General features: G+C 45.5%; 1 protein-coding gene across 1 annotated transcript; it reads left to right on the top strand.

The window, feature by feature from the left end:
• The first annotated feature begins 1,384 nt into the window (after window positions 1-1,384).
• On the top strand, window positions 1,385-14,903 carry Sec13 (SEC13 homolog, nuclear pore and COPII coat complex component). Its single transcript, XM_052174565.1, has 9 exons — window positions 1,385-1,482; window positions 4,031-4,075; window positions 5,607-5,722; window positions 7,008-7,159; window positions 7,550-7,683; window positions 12,100-12,233; window positions 12,571-12,694; window positions 13,322-13,468; window positions 14,507-14,903. The coding sequence occupies exons 1-9, from the start codon at window positions 1,480-1,482 to the stop codon at window positions 14,618-14,620; spliced, it is 969 nt and encodes a 322-aa protein (XP_052030525.1). The 5' UTR covers window positions 1,385-1,479; the 3' UTR covers window positions 14,621-14,903.
• The last annotated feature ends 1,854 nt before the right edge of the window (window positions 14,904-16,757 follow it).

Genomic DNA, 16,757 nt, shown 5'->3' with positions numbered 1-16,757 from the left:
TGTCTTCAGCCTCAGAATTTATACCAGGAAATTCCCTCAATAACAATGCATTATATTTACATGTAAGATTCCCATTGTCACCATTTTTCACTGGAGAAAAGTAAGGCTCGGAGAAAAAGAACTTGGCCCAATCAGTTGAAGGATTAGTGGTGCAGCTGCAGAGGGGCTGTGCCTCAGAACAGAAGGCCAAGGAGCCACCTCAAGTTTCTTTTCTGTTTTACCCTAAGTACCACCTCCTCAAATCCCTGCAAAAGTTCTCCATTGGAGGAGGAAAAAAGATCTCAAAGGTGCTGTGGTGGTGGCAGTGGCCAGGGGATGAGGTGGGGGGACGGCATGAGGATATAAGGTTGCCACTATCCCGGCTCTTCTCCAAAAAGTCTTCACACTTCTTGAGTTTTGGCATCTTGCTGGTAACTATCTTCAGTGAAGTTATTTAATCCAAGTTTCAACCAGAAAGGATTATGGTTTAGCTAATGGGGAATGGAGATTCCCACTCTGGGCCACTTGACTTCTAAGTGTGGTGGGGAAATGGGACCATGGGCATCTGAGGAGCTGTCCTGGGGCTCTGTGTTCCCCTTACAGTGCTGTGTAAGTACCAAAGCTACAGACAAGAGGTTGTGGGGGGTTCCAGTTGCAATCTCTAGGAATAACCAGACTTCCAGGGATTAGAGACCCTGTCTTGCCATCCCTTAAAAAATCTGGAGCATTTATGTATACTATCATATCATCTGCTAATAGTGAAACTTTGACTTCTTCCTTTCCAATTTGTATCCCCTTGATCTCATTTAATTGTCTTTTTGTTCAAGGCAGAACTTCAAGTACTATGTTGAATAGATAGGGAGAGAAAGTGGGCAGCCTTGTCTTGTCCCTGAATTTAGTGGAATTGCTGTATCCATCAACATAATTCACCATATAAACAAACTGAAAAAAAAAAAACCCACATGATTATCTCATTAGACAATAAAAATACCTTTGATAATATCCAATACTCCTTTATGTTAAAAGTCTTAAAGGGATCAGAGATACAAGGTCCGTAACTAAACATAATAAGGCAATATACAGCACGCCAATAACCAACATCAAATCAAATGGAGAGAAACTTAAAGCAAGACTATCCAGCGGGACCCAGAACCGCAGAAAAGGAGGGTGAAGCTGTAATCACTAGTCTTTTCATGTATGTATTTCAAGAACTAGAAAAACTTAGTCTAAATAAAAAAAAACCTGCTAGTGACTGCTTCAAATTATAGAATCCCTCGATTAGGGTCGCTACAGCAACCAGAGCCCTAGTGTTAGCCAAGATAAAAGCAGAGCTGCAGGAGGGCGGGGCTGAGGCTCCAGAAGACACGGAACCTTCGTGTGAGTCGAGTGTGTTGCTGACCGGAAGCTCCTGGGTGACGGCCTGCCGGCTGCGGGCCGGCACCGGAAGTGAAGCGTTCTGAGCTGCCACGTCCGAGGCTGTGAGTCGCCCCTGCTGCAGCTATGGTAAGTGCTGTGATTCCCTGCGATAGTCGTGGCCTTGGGACAAACCACCTCTACGTCCTCAAGGTTTGCGTGTCCTTCCCCTCTGGGTCTCGGAACGGGAGCTAAAGTAAGGCCGCTGGGCCTTTCGGAACTCAGAGGCCCGGGCTGCTGGGCCACCTCCTGCCCATCTCGTGTCTTGTCCTCCAGAATTGGAAAAACAGCCAAAGCTATCATAGGATCTACTGCCTAAGAAGCCCTTAGTAAGTTCCCACTATCGCTCACATCCCCTGCCTGCGCGTAGCCTGCGGAGCAGATGCTGCTATCATCAACACTTGGCCTGGACAGTGGCAAGCTATGATCCAAATTCTAATCATTCGGTCCTGCCACCTACTACCTCAGCAAAGGAGGTGGAGGGATCAGTTGCTTGGACACAGGATGCCCACGTGTGATGGCCCCTTCGAGAAACTGATGGCAGGCCTAGCTAAGTGGCTCCAGGGCATCGTCTCAACTTTTTATTTTTTATTTTTGAACTTACATGGTATTTGTGATATATCTTCACTGCCCCGCTCCCCCCTCCCCCCGCCCTGAGACACTAAGTGAATGGAACTCTGGAAGCCTTAGACCCTGGTTGGCACAGCGGTGCAAAGAGCTGCCTCCTTATGTTGACCTTTGGCTCTTCTGTCGCCAAGTTGGAGACTCTTACGCAGGTCCATTCTAAGTTTGTATTTGGTGTGATTCTGATGAGCTGAATTGTTTTGAATGCTGCAGCTTACTGTGTTCCAGCAAGCACACAAGTGTCAAACGCTCCAGAGGACTGCTCCAAGAGCTTTAAAACATAGCATCCCAAAGTGTGGATTATACCCCATGGCTGCTGGTTAAGAATGGTCAGAAGGATGCCAGCTTTCCAAGGTCCTATGGGTCACCAATATAAAACTACTCTTTCTTGAGCCAGTCGGGATTGTGGGGACTCTTGAGCACATCACCCACCTCATATTGGTGTGTGTTGAGGGGCAGGTTAGAGGGTTAGTAGATGGATTGTTGCCAGCAGTGCGGTTTGGATAAGGTTTTCACTTCACTGGCACCTTAAGTTGCTTAGTTTGTCTGTTGACTACAATTGATTGCACCTGGTGCCTCTCGGTGCTCACTGGGAAATGCCATTGTCTCCAAGCAGGTGCCATTCCTCTTTCTCTACTCTTTGCAGAAACTTTTCAGAGCATTTAGAATTCTCAAGGAAACACACACTTAGTCAGTGTGTGCCTTCTGAATGCCTTGCTGCCGTACTCTGCCAGGGTCTACCTTTCTGAAAAGTGGCCCAGGCTATTGTAGAATTCTTGATACATCCTCTTGAGCTTCCAGAGTGTTAAGGATCTGCAACACCCCACCTGCCTTGAGGAGTCAGGCTTTGTAATGACAAAGTTTGCACTGGAAAAGGTGACTTGTTGGAAATGGTAGAAATGTCAGTCTCAACTGGAAGCCACCTTTTCAGTCCACTTTTCCCTCCCAAGAATTTAATAGTGGATGAGCCAATAAAATAAAATCTTTGCTCTTCTATTAATTTAGTAGATAGTCGCTGTGTTCTCTCTATCTGTAAAACATTTGTGCTAAATAACTTAAAGAGATTCAAAGCTGAGGTATGTGATGGTGCCTGCCTTTAATCCCAACACTCAAGAAAACAGAAGCAGGTAAATCTCAGAGTTTGAGGGCAGCCTGGTCTATGTAGTGAGTTCTAGGCCAGCCAGAGAATGTGTCAAAGCTACAGAGAGTTTCAGGGAGCTTACCTTCTCCAGCAGAGAAGTAGCATAAAGTACTGCAGCTCTCTATGACTTTTGTGTATGCAAGAGACTAGCTAAGGCTGATTTAAAATGAATGGGGAAATCACTGGTGCCCATCACAATGGTTTTGGCCTCTACAGACTATCAGACCTGAGTCCCACAAGCAGAAGTTTAGACAGGCCTTCCACAGTTAGTAGTAGTCCCGAGAGTAGCCTCAGAGACAGCTAAAGTCAAATCCTGGTCATGAATTATAACCTGTTCCACATAAACTGTCTGGGCTATCAGACTCGCTTGGCATCAGAAAGGTGCCCATGGGAACCTTTCCTGATTGGATTACATCTTCTTTGTGAGTAGCAATGTTCTCATTCCTTAAGGCAGCTGTGTATCCCCTTCATCTTGGGCTCTTTCTGCCCGCAGAAAGCACAGTATGGCTGATGAGGCTACTGGCAGGTTGTTTACCATGAGCTTCTGTGAGGCAAGAGCTGCCACTCCACACTGCAGTCCTTCACATGTGCTTAACACACAGAAGAGCCTTAGCTGGGAGTGAAAATGCACATCTGTAATCCGGGCATTTGGGAGGCTGAGGCAGGCGGATACTGAGTTCAACGCCAGACTGAACTACATAATGAGGGCCAGTCACATAATAAAAAGAAAGTGTTTATAGAATGAGCATGCCAGTGAATGAATGAATGAGTGAATGAATGAATGCCTGGAAAAACTTCAGAAACAATTGGTACTTTAATGAGATAACTGTTGTGGCTGCTGTCAGTGAATTCACAAAATGTCTTTGGTCCTAGGTGTCAGTAATTAACACTGTGGACACCTCCCATGAGGACATGATTGTAAGTATTCATTCAGCCCTTCTCCTGGGCCTGGACGCGGGCATTCCCCTCAGGGAGTGCTTTGACTGTGTATTAGTTCCCAGCAGGCCATAAACATCTGGGGTTTAATCATTTTCCTTCATGACCTCTGAGGTCATGTAGGTTGGTGGGTTTTTAACAGTGGCTTATCTTTGCTGTGAGGACCTGGTTCTGCTGTACAGTTCAGGCCCTCCAGTCTCTGGCCAGCATAGTACCCTGCTCTGAGAATAAAGCTGCAGAGGTTTGACAATCAGTCATCTTCCCACTTGCCTTTCTCCTAAGGCTGCTTCTTAGCTCTATTGAAAGGGAGTTAGTGCCGGGCGGCGGCACACACCTTTAATCCCAGCACTTGGGAGGCAGAGGCAGGCCTCTGAGTTTGAGGCCAGCTGGGTCTACAGAGTGAGTTCCAGGACAGCCAGGGCTACACAGAGAAACCCTGTCTCGAAAAACCAAAAAAAAAAAAAAAAAAAAAAAAAAAAAAAAAAAAAAGAAAGGAAGGAAGGAAGGAAGGAAGGAAGAAAAAAGAAAAGAAAAGGGGGAAATAAGGGAGGGAGGGAGTTAGTGAGGGAGAGTAGGAAGTGTGACAGCCCCAGGGAAAGCGTAGGGCCAAGACCAAGAACACTTGTACCCCAGAGAGTAGTCCACACCAGGCCCTACCTCTCAGGGCGTTTCTTGATAGGCCAACATAGGGCACAGTGTGGAGTTGCTAGGGAAGGTCCAGAGGTTGAAGTCTCTCACTGAAAAATACAGCCTGCTTCCTGGAGCCACACAATGCAAGCAGCCTTTGAGCAGGGCCCAGGCCTGGTGGCCTCAGGCTTTCCTGTGAGGTCCCTGACCTCCACACCTGACCACCAGCACTTGCTTTGGGGGTGCTAATGCAAAACTGTGCATCTAACTGGGTTTGGTGGTGAGTAGTCTAGCTATGAGGCCACTTGCTAGAACTGGCATGGCCCCAAGGGCAATAAGATCCAGTCTAGGCACCCTGCCAGTGACCCGCCTTGGTTTCCTCCCTGGGACCAGAGGAGGCAGTCTAGTGGTTAGAGGCATTTGCATGCTCTCTGAACTTGTCATCCCACCCTTCAAGGACCTGTGAAGCCCATGTGCTCCTTAGATCCTTCTTAAGATACGAAAACTGAAGGTTAAAGAAATAAGCTAATTTTCCCAAGGTTGTATAACAGATAAGCTAAGGAGCTAGAACTTCCTTCATAGACACTGTGCCTTCCTTACCAGCGTGCTAGCACTTTGCTGAAAAGGGTTTTTAATGGACCTGTAAGCTTACTTACCAGGAGAGCAAGGCCTGACAAAGTACAAAGATGACCTTCCAGAAGAATCCTTTTCCTTGAGTAGAGAGGTGACAAAGGAATGTTAGGGTCCACACAGCACTTTGTTTGGAAGTTTCCAACTACTCCAGGTGACAGCTGACTGTTCCTGAACCCTGATTGGGGTCTGTGCTAGGCCCAGCTGGGGGCGGCCGCCCGCCCTGCAGGCTTCCCTAGCTGTCCTCTCCTTGCAGCACGATGCACAGATGGACTACTATGGCACCCGCCTAGCAACCTGCTCCTCGGATAGGTCCGTCAAGATTTTTGATGTGCGAAACGGAGGGCAGATCCTCATCGCAGATCTCAGAGGGTAAGTGTAAACAAACATGGAGAGGGCTGCGGGATAACTGGAATCTCAGGCCTGGGAGGAAGCGTGAAAGCACAGATTGAGAGCAACCCCAGAGTACATTCAGCAGTGAGGATGCTTAGAGCCCAGGTGCCTCTCCCTTAGCAGAGGTGTAGGTAAGGGCTCAGAGACATTCAAGTATGATCCCGGTTCTACCACCAGACCTGGGCAGGTGAGGCACATTGTCTCTTGAAGCCTGTCCTCTGCTTAGCTCCAGATGGGCTAATCCTGACTCTCTCCGGGGCCCATCCTCAATATCTTTGATGTGGGTAATCACTGCTGTGTTCAGAAGCAATGAACACTACAGTACCAACCTGCACACATTCAGGCATTTCCCCTGAAGTGTCATTTAGGAAGTATGCCCATGAGATGAACTTACTTGGGACACATGTGCAGGTTCATATGTGGCAGTCCGAAGACAATTTTGTGGAGCTCTCTCCTTCTACCTTTCCATGGCTTCCAGGGATTGAACTCAGGCTTACACAGCAGGTGCCTTACCCCCTAGGCCATCTCGCTGGGCCCGTAAGACAAACTACACATCCTCTTGTTCTGCATGCCCAGGCAGATAGATGGCCAGGGATTATTTAAAGGATGGTTGCTTTCCTCTCCCCTACTTACTCTTGGGCTCTGGGCTCATTTTCATGGTCATATCCCTGTTTTCCATCAGAGCCTCTGACATAGTGTGGGCTCCTTACCTGGGTACCTGGATCTGCTAGAGTTCTGTGAATAGAGTGACAAGTTTGGCAAACTGGGACAGAGAAAATGACATTTATTTATATGATGCTGAATTTGCCATTTCCTTCTATTTTGGATGTAGGCTGGAAACTCCAGTAATGACTATAGACCTGTCACTTTGTCACCAAGAAAAGTCAAACGTGTAGTTGTCTGAGAATATCGTTTGTGCTCATTATGACTTTGAAATTACAGATTGTTAGACCTGCCACTTGTTACTTGGTTTTGGCAAAGAGGCAATTTAATGTTTTAGTAAATCATTTCAAGATGCAAAGTTCTCATTCTAAACCTAGTAGAACACAAACAAAATTTAAGTGTGGTGCTACATACCTTTTGTTCTAGCATTTGGGAGGATCACAAGGTCAAGGCTAACCTGAGCTACAGTATGAGACCCTGCCTCAAAAAACTAAGACAGTGGGAACATGGTGTCGTCTCTCCAGAGGGAATTGGTACTGTGTGTCCCCTGACCCTCTGAGCAGCCTCTGACTCCCTCCCTCCCTCCCTCCCTCCCTCCTAGACATGAGGGGCCAGTGTGGCAAGTGGCCTGGGCCCACCCCATGTACGGCAATATCCTGGCTTCCTGTTCCTATGACCGGAAAGTCATTATCTGGAAGGAGGAAAATGGCACTTGGGAAAAGACCCATGAGCACTCAGGACACGACTCCTCAGGTATGCAGAGTTGGCAGGTGAGTAGGAAGGTCTTACGGTGGGGAAGGCCCGGTTCTGGGCACATCCCAGACCCTTCTGTTGTTCTCCATCCTTTGGACATTTGTTGGCTCTTTTCACTAGTCTATCCACAGCAGAGGTCAGTCCCCAAGGCCAGTCCAGAGAAGAGGTTTAGTAAGAACAGTGAGGCTTTCCAAGGCTCAGCTTTGAATCTCAGGTGCCCCTCCTCCTGCTTTGTGAAGACAGACTTAAGAAATGCTATTAGGTGTTAATTTGTCCTCATTTGGCCAAATGTCCACAGGCTGCTGGCAATCCCTGTGGTTTGTCTAAGAATTTAGCAGAATAGTAGATGTAGGGTGAAAGCCTTCTTCTCACTGTACCTCGTTTCCACAGTGAACTCTGTCTGCTGGGCCCCTCACGACTATGGCCTGATCCTGGCCTGTGGGAGTTCAGATGGAGCCATCTCACTGCTGACCTATACAGGGGAAGGCCAGTGGGAAGTGAAGAAGATTAACAACGCTCACACGGTGAGTCCAACCCCTGCCTTTTGCATGGAAGAGGGAGCAGTTGTTATATTAAAGTTTTCTGTGCTTCTAGAAGAGTGGGTATCCCTGCTGAGAGGTGGCTGGGAAGGTTATAGGTTAGACTTGCTGGAGCCGCTTTGCTATGGGGACAGCAGCTACGCCAGCCTTCTCAGCCCAAGACAGAGGTGACACTGCTTTCTCCTAGTAAGACCAGGTTGGGGACAGAAGAATGAGGGCACTTTCACCAGCCACCTTGCTACAGAAGCCTGAGGCTGGCAATCATTGTAAGTCTCCAGAACTCAGTGAGTTTTGAAGAATGGCCTAGAGATCTAGTTCTCTATTCTTTCTGATCCTTGGACCTTAGGTATGAAATAGGCCAGAAAGCATTGTAGAAAGTGAAAACTCATATTTAACACAATTTTTTTTAAAAAAAGATTTTATTTTAGGTATATGAATACACTGTAGCTATCTTCAGACACACCAGAAGAAGGCATCAGATCCCGTTACAGATGGTTATGAGCCACCATGTGGTTGCTGGGATTTGAACTCAGAACCTCTGGAGGAGCAGTCAGTGCTCTTAACCTCTGAGCTGTCTCTCTAGCCCAAAACTCATATTTCTTGAACCCCTAACTGGGTGTCCTGTAATTCTCAAAAACACACATGAAAGAACAAATGGATGAGCATGGTGGCAGACGCCTTTAAGTTCAACACTTGAGAGGCAGAGACCAGCCTGGTTTGCAGAGCAAGTTCCAGGACAGACAGGCTATACAAAGAAGCTCTATCTAGAAAAACCATTAGAAAGGAGCAAATGAACAAACTAGCAAGTATTCTTTTTCAGTTTGTCTGTCATAGCATGTGTCAACTAGTGATTTGACACAAAACCTGTCTGATAATGGGCATCTGCAGTTTTTATTAGTAAATGTTGCTATGACTGTTTATGGTTTTGTGTATCTGTTTCTAATTCCCTACCCTTAGGTATATATCTATGAAACAGTTGGGTAATCTGTCAATTTCATCTTTGCCTTTTTGCATTTTCTATTAGTATATATTCATTGTATAAAATTACAAGTTTGGACATTTTCATACATGCATATCCTGTAGTTTGATCATATTCACCTGTTACCCTCTTTTGTCTCAATAGTCAACTTCCTCTTCCCAAATAGTCTCTTGTCAGGATTACCATGTCTTGGTTTTTTTATGTCTATAGTCTATATATGAGAGAAAATACAACAGCTGTCTGAGTTGGACTTAACATGATCTCCCATTCCATCTATTATCCTGCAAATGAAATACTTTCATTCTTCCGTGGCAGAATAGAAATTCCATTGTATGTCTAGGCTGTTTTCTTTTATGGTGTACACAGAGCTCCAGGTCATAGCTGCTTTGAATAGTAGTAACTATTAACTTTGAATAGTAGTAATGTGGATGGTTGAACTATTCCCGTGCTGTGCTAAAACTCCTTCAGGTGTACATCCAGGAGTGGTAGAGCAGGACCCTGTAGTTCTTCTTTTCTGTAGTGGCTGCAGTAACTCATACCCTCCTCACCCTCACCATTGCTGCCAGCAATCTAAGCATTCTTTCCCCCACCTCATCCACCCCCAAGTTTGCTGCTGTCTTCTTGATGGCTCCTTTGCCTAATACAGAAAGGTGTTTTTATACTTCTTGAGTAACTAGACATTGTTTCGTGTATTGTTGGCACTTATACCAGTTGATTTTAGTGTGGGTGTGTATACACATACATGAATACAGTGCCTCTGAAGGCCACAGTCATTGGTTCTCCTGGAACTAGAGCTGTGTTCTATTTGGATGTAGGATCTCAGTATTGTAAAGCTCCCTCTTTGTACTGCTTTTGCTATTTTTCCTCTTAATGTACTACTTCTGTTTTGTATGCTTTTGATGTTTGCATTTACATTTATTTAAGAAATTTTCTCAAGCTGGGCAATTGCAGCTCACACCTTTAATTCCAGCATTGGGGGGGGGGGGGAAAGCAGATCTCCAAGCTTGAAGCCAGCCTGGTTTATAGAATGAGTTCTAAGACAGCCAGGGCTACACAAAGAAACCCAGTCTCAAAAACAAACAAAAGCTGGATGGTGGTGGTGCACACCTGTAATCCCAGCACTCTGGGAGGCAGAGGCAGGCAGATTTCTGAGTTCGAGGCCAGCCTGGTCTACATACAGAGTGAGTTCCAGGACAGCCAGGGCTATACAGAGAAACCCTGTCTCCAAAAAACAAAAAACAAACAAAAAAACCTCAAAAAAGAAATGTTATTTTCCACTTAATTTCTTTAGTAACTTACTGCTCAAAACTATTTATAGTATATATAAGTAATTTTTCTCCTTGCTGTGGCAAAATCTCTGACAAAAGCAACTTTAGAAAGGAAAGGCTTATTTTGGCTTATTTTGACATTAGCCTTGTGAGACAATTTGTCACAGGCATCAGCAGTCAGGAAGCAGAGAGAAGGGGTAGGGTGGGGGCGGGGAGGGAGGGAAGAGAGCGATGAGAGGAGGAGAGAGAGCTATAAAGGCTCCTGTTCAGCTTACTTTCTTTTTTATGCAGTCAAGGATCCTAAGCCCCTGGGATGGTGCTGTGTCCAATCAGTTGAGTGTTCTGGAAATGTCCTCATATACATCCCCAGTTGTTTCCAAGGTGGTTCTAAATCAAGTCGATAGTGAAGATTAGCCATGTCAGTCTCCAAATTTAATTTCCAATTTCTCTTGCTGTTGATTTCCAGTCTTGGTCCATTTTTTATCAAAAATATGAAATTATTTCAGACTTTTGGATTTGCTAACACTATCTGAGGCCCTCTCTTCCTTTTTATATCAATTGATCGTGTGACCTTTGTATCTTACTACAGACAAAACAGTCTTTAAGTCTGTTTTGTCAGGTACTATTATTGCCTGGTTTCGATCGACTGCTTGATTTCTTAGCCTTTCACTTTTATTGTCGGTCTTTGCTGCTAAGGTGAGTTACATCAAGCATATTGTTGGTTCTTGTTCAAAGTTATTCTGTTTGTGTGTATGTAGAAAATGCATGTATACATGTTCATATTCATGTGGAGGCAGTTCAATGTCTGATGCCTGTCACTGTGCATCTTCTTTGTTGAGGCAGTCTCTCACTGGACCCAAAGCTCACTGACCTGGATAGACTATCTGGCCAGTGAGCTTCAGGGGTCCTCTCTCTGTCCTAGTAGTGCCAAACTGGGCAAGTGCACATTACTATGTCTGGTTGGTTGGGTTTTTTGTTTATGGTGGTGGTGGTTTCTCTGTGTAGACCTGGAACTTGATTTGTAGACCAGGATGGCCTCAACTCAGAGATCCACCTGCCTCTGCCTCCTGAGTGTGGGGATTAAAGGCTTATGCCCCCACACCAGGCTCATGCCTGCTTTTTAACATGTGTTCTAGGGGTCGAAATTCAGGTTTTCATTCCTTTGTAACAAGTACTGAACCATCTTCCCACCCAGGCCTAGTCTGTGTCCTAATTGGTAAGTTAAGATTATTTACATTGGGAAACTGAGATAGAAGGGAAGCTCAAGCCTAGACCAACCCAACCCAGCTATGTAGCTAGAGCCTGTCACCAAGAAGAAAAGTGAGAAAGTCACAATCAGTTACCATGAAAAGTCATCTAGTTTAAGCCCTCCTTAATGTGCTTTTTCTAGCTTATCTTTGTGGTTTGATGACTCACTGTTATTAATGTTCCTTTACTGTCCTCATTTGCATGTCTACTATTTCTAGTGGTATTTTCTATTCTGTGTGCTCTGAGAGTAGTCTTCCTTCCTTCCTTTGGTACAGGACTCTCCACCATTCACAAAGCGCTAGTTTTGAGGCTAAGTCCCCTTGGACTATGCTCATTTAGGGGTGGGGGGTGTCAAGACAGGGTTGCCTCTGCCTCCCAAGTGCTGGGATTAATGGTGTGCGCCACCACTGCCCAGTTTGCTCATTTCTCTCTTGATTCTGCACTATAGTCCTTTATTTTCTTTCAGGACTTGAAACATACCACTCTGGCCCTTAGGGGTTTTACTGAGTAGTCTGTTGGTCTAATATTTGCCTTTAAGGCTAACCCCTACTGTGTGTGTATTTGTTAGTAGTATGGGTAAGTGCAGGTGAATGTATAGGCCCAAAGTCGACATCAGGTGTCTTGCCTTGTTGCTCTTCACATTTTGAGACAGGATCTCTTACTGAATGTGAAGTGCATGGATTTGGCTAGGTTGGTTGGCCAGTGGTCAATAATCTTGCTGTCCCATGTCCCTTTACCCTGCCTCCCATGCTGGTTATTCCATCAGTGCCCGATTCTTGCTCATCACATTGTCTGTGTGCTGTAATCCAAGTCCTGACAACTAGAGGGAAATCACCAGGAGTGCATGGAAAAGTTTATTTTGTTGCTATGCAAGAACATAGCATCATCACAGATTCCTCTCTGCAGATTGGCTGTAATGCTGTCAGTTGGGCCCCAGCTGTGGTGCCTGGAAGCCTTATAGACCAGCCGTCAGGGCAGAAACCCAATTACATCAAGAAGTTTGCATCAGGTGGCTGTGACAACCTCATCAAGCTGTGGAGGTCAGTGAGTTGTGTGGACATCTCTTCTGCCAGTCATCGCTCAGCTACAGTATACAAGAAGCAAGATCATCTTTCTCCCTAACAGTAAACAGACTGTTTTCAGTCTGTTAGGACTTCCTTTTTAGAACACCTTGCTCTTTTTCTAAGCACTTTAGTATTCCCCAAACTTTGGAGCTATGGATGAAACGGCATTTCCTGGGGACCTTATGGGCAGGTTGATAAGCGATAAGCAAATTTTACTTATTGGTCTTATTGAAGAAAACATGAAAGGTGAACCCTTTACCCAAGGTGGGAATGCCAACCAGCCACTGTATTCCTGCTCTGGTTTCCTCTGCAGGGAGGAGGAGGATGGCCAGTGGAAGGAGGAGCAAAAGCTAGAGGCACACAGCGACTGGGTCCGAGATGTTGCCTGGGCCCCCTCCATTGGCTTGCCCACCAGCACCATTGCCAGCTGCTCTCAGGTCAGCAACCCCTCATGAGAGCATCCCCCATGTTTACCCTTGAGTGAGTTCCTTCCAGTCTGCCCAGAGTGAAGGGTGGATAGTAGGCATCCTTACTTGGGCAGAGAACAAAAGGACCCTGAAGGGCCAGCTTACAATGAGGTGAGTCTGATGTAGCTTGAGAACTAGGGGTAAGCTCAGAGCCAAGTTTGGTCCCTCCTGACCCTCATGGAGGAGGAATGGCGGTGCCTTGTGTCCATGTACTAGTCATTCTTCCCTTGTTTCCTGTCATCACTAGGATGAGAAATAAGAGGCAAGGACTTCAGGTCCATTAGTGTTTTTATTGGACATTCTTGTTCATTTGGTCCATCTCTGCATGGTTTGTAAGATGGTTGTCCCTGTTCACATGAGACACTAGCCAGCCAGGATGAAAAGCAGACTATGTATAGCAATATCCTGGATTTGTCCCTGAAACCACAGAATCCAGAGCCCCAGCCCATTTGTGATATGTGTCTAGGGTGAAAGGTTCAGAAGCAGGACATTGGAGCACACTCTTTAATGTGGCTTCCCTCCCGCTCTGCTGGTACAGATAACTCCCCCTGCAGAGAATGCTGTGCCCCCCATCTCCTGATGTGTCTCTTTCCCTAGGATGGTCGAGTGTTTATTTGGACCTGCGATGATGCCTCAGGCAATATGTGGTCACCTAAACTCCTACACAAGTTCAATGATGTTGTGTGGCACGTGAGCTGGTCCATCACAGCAAACATCCTGGCCGTGTCAGGTGGAGACAATAAGGTATACCCCATTTCCAGGGCAAGCATAGAGGCCCTAATGGTTTTTCACCTGCTGATAGAGATCTGAATCATCTCCCAGTCTCTTCAACCCTCAGAAGTATTGTCCTATAGGACACAGAACAGGACTTGGCTGCATAGCTGCAGTGTAGCCTGGGCTCTTTCCTAAGCTCACCTCCTGCTTCTGACCTGGTAAGAGAGAGAGACATCAAGCACTGAGTGTTGACACTGTGAGAGTGATCTTCAGAATCCTTCAGCTTATAAAACAAACTCAGTGTTCATTAACTAGCTTCCTTCACTACCCACTCTACCTTCTGTCCCTTTGTGGCTGGCTTATCTCATTTAGCATAGTGGCTTCCCTTCTTAAAGTTAACACAGACAACATTGTTCATTGCTAAGAGAGTATGAGCATTTCTTAACACCCTCTGCATGTAGCCTTTTCTGTTCTGCAGTTCCAGAACAGACCTGCAGGTCCCATCCCAAAGACAGTCATCCGCCTTTATTTCTTTGTACCTGATATTAGCTGTCATTCCTGAAGCATTTTACAGTCTGCCTTTTCGGGCCATTTCTCACCCTACATATGAAATAAGGATCCTGCTTCTGTAACAGGTACAGGAGAGCCACACACGGCACATGCCCTTCCTAGGAGCCACAGTCAGTGTTGTTAGAAAACAACTACTCAGTTTCTTTCCAGTTTCTTTCCAGGGATAGACCATTTCAGCTCTTTGCTCTACAATGGTCCCTAATATAATAGTGTTCTGTCTAGCTTGAGCTGTTACACTTGGTGACACCCGATGGCCCAACCTAGCTGTTACACTTGGTGACACCCGATGGCCCAACCTGGCCTGCTCTCAGCCACATACTTGCTCTGTCACTCTAGTTAAAGCAGTGTCCCCTATGGAACGTGGATTAGTCCTTCCCCTGCATTTTGAGCAAGTGTAGTGGGGGTAAATGCTTTTTCCCTTGGTCTGTGTCTACACTGATGTGGCTGAGGAGTAGCAGAACAGGCACAGATCTGTGACTCTTGTGTACTAACTTGCAGGTGACCCTGTGGAAAGAGTCGGTGGATGGACAGTGGGTGTGCATCAGTGATGTCAACAAGGGCCAGGGTTCTGTGTCAGCCTCCATCACAGAGGGCCAACAGAACGAGCAGTGACAACACAGGCAGCCTGGTCTTCCTTTTACCTATTCTGGAACAACCTCCAAACAACGGGGAAAAAGAGTCCCAGTGCTACCAAGATTCCACACCCAGGAGTGCCCACACATGCAACACTGGGTGTTCACTTGCCTTACTGGGATTCCATGTTTAGTAATTTAATGTTCAGCTGAAAGTATTCATGTAAGGAACAAATGACTATTATTTTTAAATATTTTTGGCCATTTTTAACTATCTTTTGGTTCAGACTGTTTCCAAGCTAATAAAACCATATTGCATAGAAGTTTCTGTCATCCACTGAAGCCTGCTCTTTTAGTAGACCTTCACGCTGTATTTCAGGTAAGTATTTGGCAGAAGAGATTGAGGACTTACCTACTTGGTAAGGAGAAAGAGTTCTAGCCTACTTCACCCCAAACTTGGCCTTACCTGCTGCAGAACCAGAGGGAGGGGTATTATTTTTCTCAGCCACAACATAAGTATATGTACTCACCGAACCCTCAGGTAGATAACAAGGTAGTTTACCTCAGGAGAACCCCAAAGCCAACCTGTTGTGCTCATTCCATATATCTCTTACTTTTCATAAACTAAACTACTATACTTATAGGCTTGTTTTGCTGTAACATGTTGAAGTGAAATGAGATTGCCAGGACTTTCCCACAGTCTCTCAAGTCACTCCACAGAACCCAAGTCCTCCAGAAACTATATGGAAACCACAGCTTCCTGTTTTCCATGATGTCCATGAGAAAAAGAAGGCTGAAAGGACCTTCTGTTGATCAGCTCATAAAATGCGTGCAAATCTGTCAGCCTAAGGACAAGCCTGGCTTCCTATGCTACGTGCTGCTTTCAACAGAGAGATGCGATACATCCCACGGCAGTAAGGGACTCTTTGCAGTTACCCTCTCAGGACCAGTTGAGGTGGTAGGGAGCCACAGTAAGTGAAACTATGACCTGTGAGCTTAGGATTGGAAGGGTAGTTCTATGTGGTCAGAGAACAATAGTTCAATCTTTGGAGTCCACACCGGAGAGTAGTAAATAGAACAACGTAATACTACTACACTAGGGAAAGTTATAAGGAAGATGATAGGCATGGTTGGCACACCTGTGACGCCATCACTTGGGAGGCAGAGGCAGGACTGCTACACATTCAAGGCCAGCAATAGTGATTTCTAGGGCAGATAGAGCTACATATTGCTATCTGTCTCAAACACCATATGAGTACACCTTCAGTTAACTTTGAAGTTTGCTTGTTCTGTTTTGAGACAATGTCTATGAAGCTCTGGCTATCCTGGAGCTGAAGAAGCATGGAGACAAGGAAGGCCTTGAGCTTAGCCTTCCTCTGCCCCACCGGTGAGTGCTGGGATTAAAGGCCTATACCACATCCACTGTAAGTTTGTTCTTGAAGCCAAGCAGCTTTGACAAAAGCCTTAGTAGTTTGACAGTATGAGAAAGCCTAACACTCTTTAGAGCAGTGGTTCTCAATCTTTGTAATGCTGCAACCCTTTAACGCAGTTCATGTTATGGTTACCCCCAACCATAAAAATGATTTTGTAGCTACTTCATAACTAATTTTGCTACTGTTAGGAATCACAAATATCTGATATGTAACACTCATACACACACACACACACCGTGCCCAGGAATCATTACCTACAGGTTGAAAATATAAAGAAATGCAGCCTCAAACCCCAGAATATCCTGCTTCCAGGTATTAGGCATGGTGTACAAAAAGGACAGTATGGCTCAACTAAGAGTGGAAACTATACACTATATACCTGGGTTTGGCTCTGGTAAAATGCTTCCCTAGCATTTGTGAGGACTTGGGTTCCATACTCGGATACAGGAAAAGAGTGGGGTGGAGAGTGAATATAAGGCAGGAGGACTGAGTTCCAGGCTAGCCTATTTTTTAAGCAAGACTATTTTTTTAAAACATTAGACCACAGAATTAGCAACTAAGGACTTTTAAAATAGCTATTATATTTTCAAGAATGTAAAAGAAAGTGAACATAATGAGAAAAATACCTAAAAAAAAATACACCAAGTGGAATTTCTAGAATATACCCTGGTTGGGAGTACACAGATTAGACAATAGTTAGAAAGATGTATGAATTTAACTTATCAGAAGGAACCAAACAAGTAC

This window comes from Apodemus sylvaticus, chromosome 2, assembly GCF_947179515.1.
Source record: "Apodemus sylvaticus chromosome 2, mApoSyl1.1, whole genome shotgun sequence".
Lineage (NCBI taxonomy): Eukaryota > Metazoa > Chordata > Mammalia > Rodentia > Muridae > Apodemus > Apodemus sylvaticus.
Note: the sequence above shows the minus strand (reverse complement) of the source record. Positions and strands in the feature narration are given on the sequence as shown.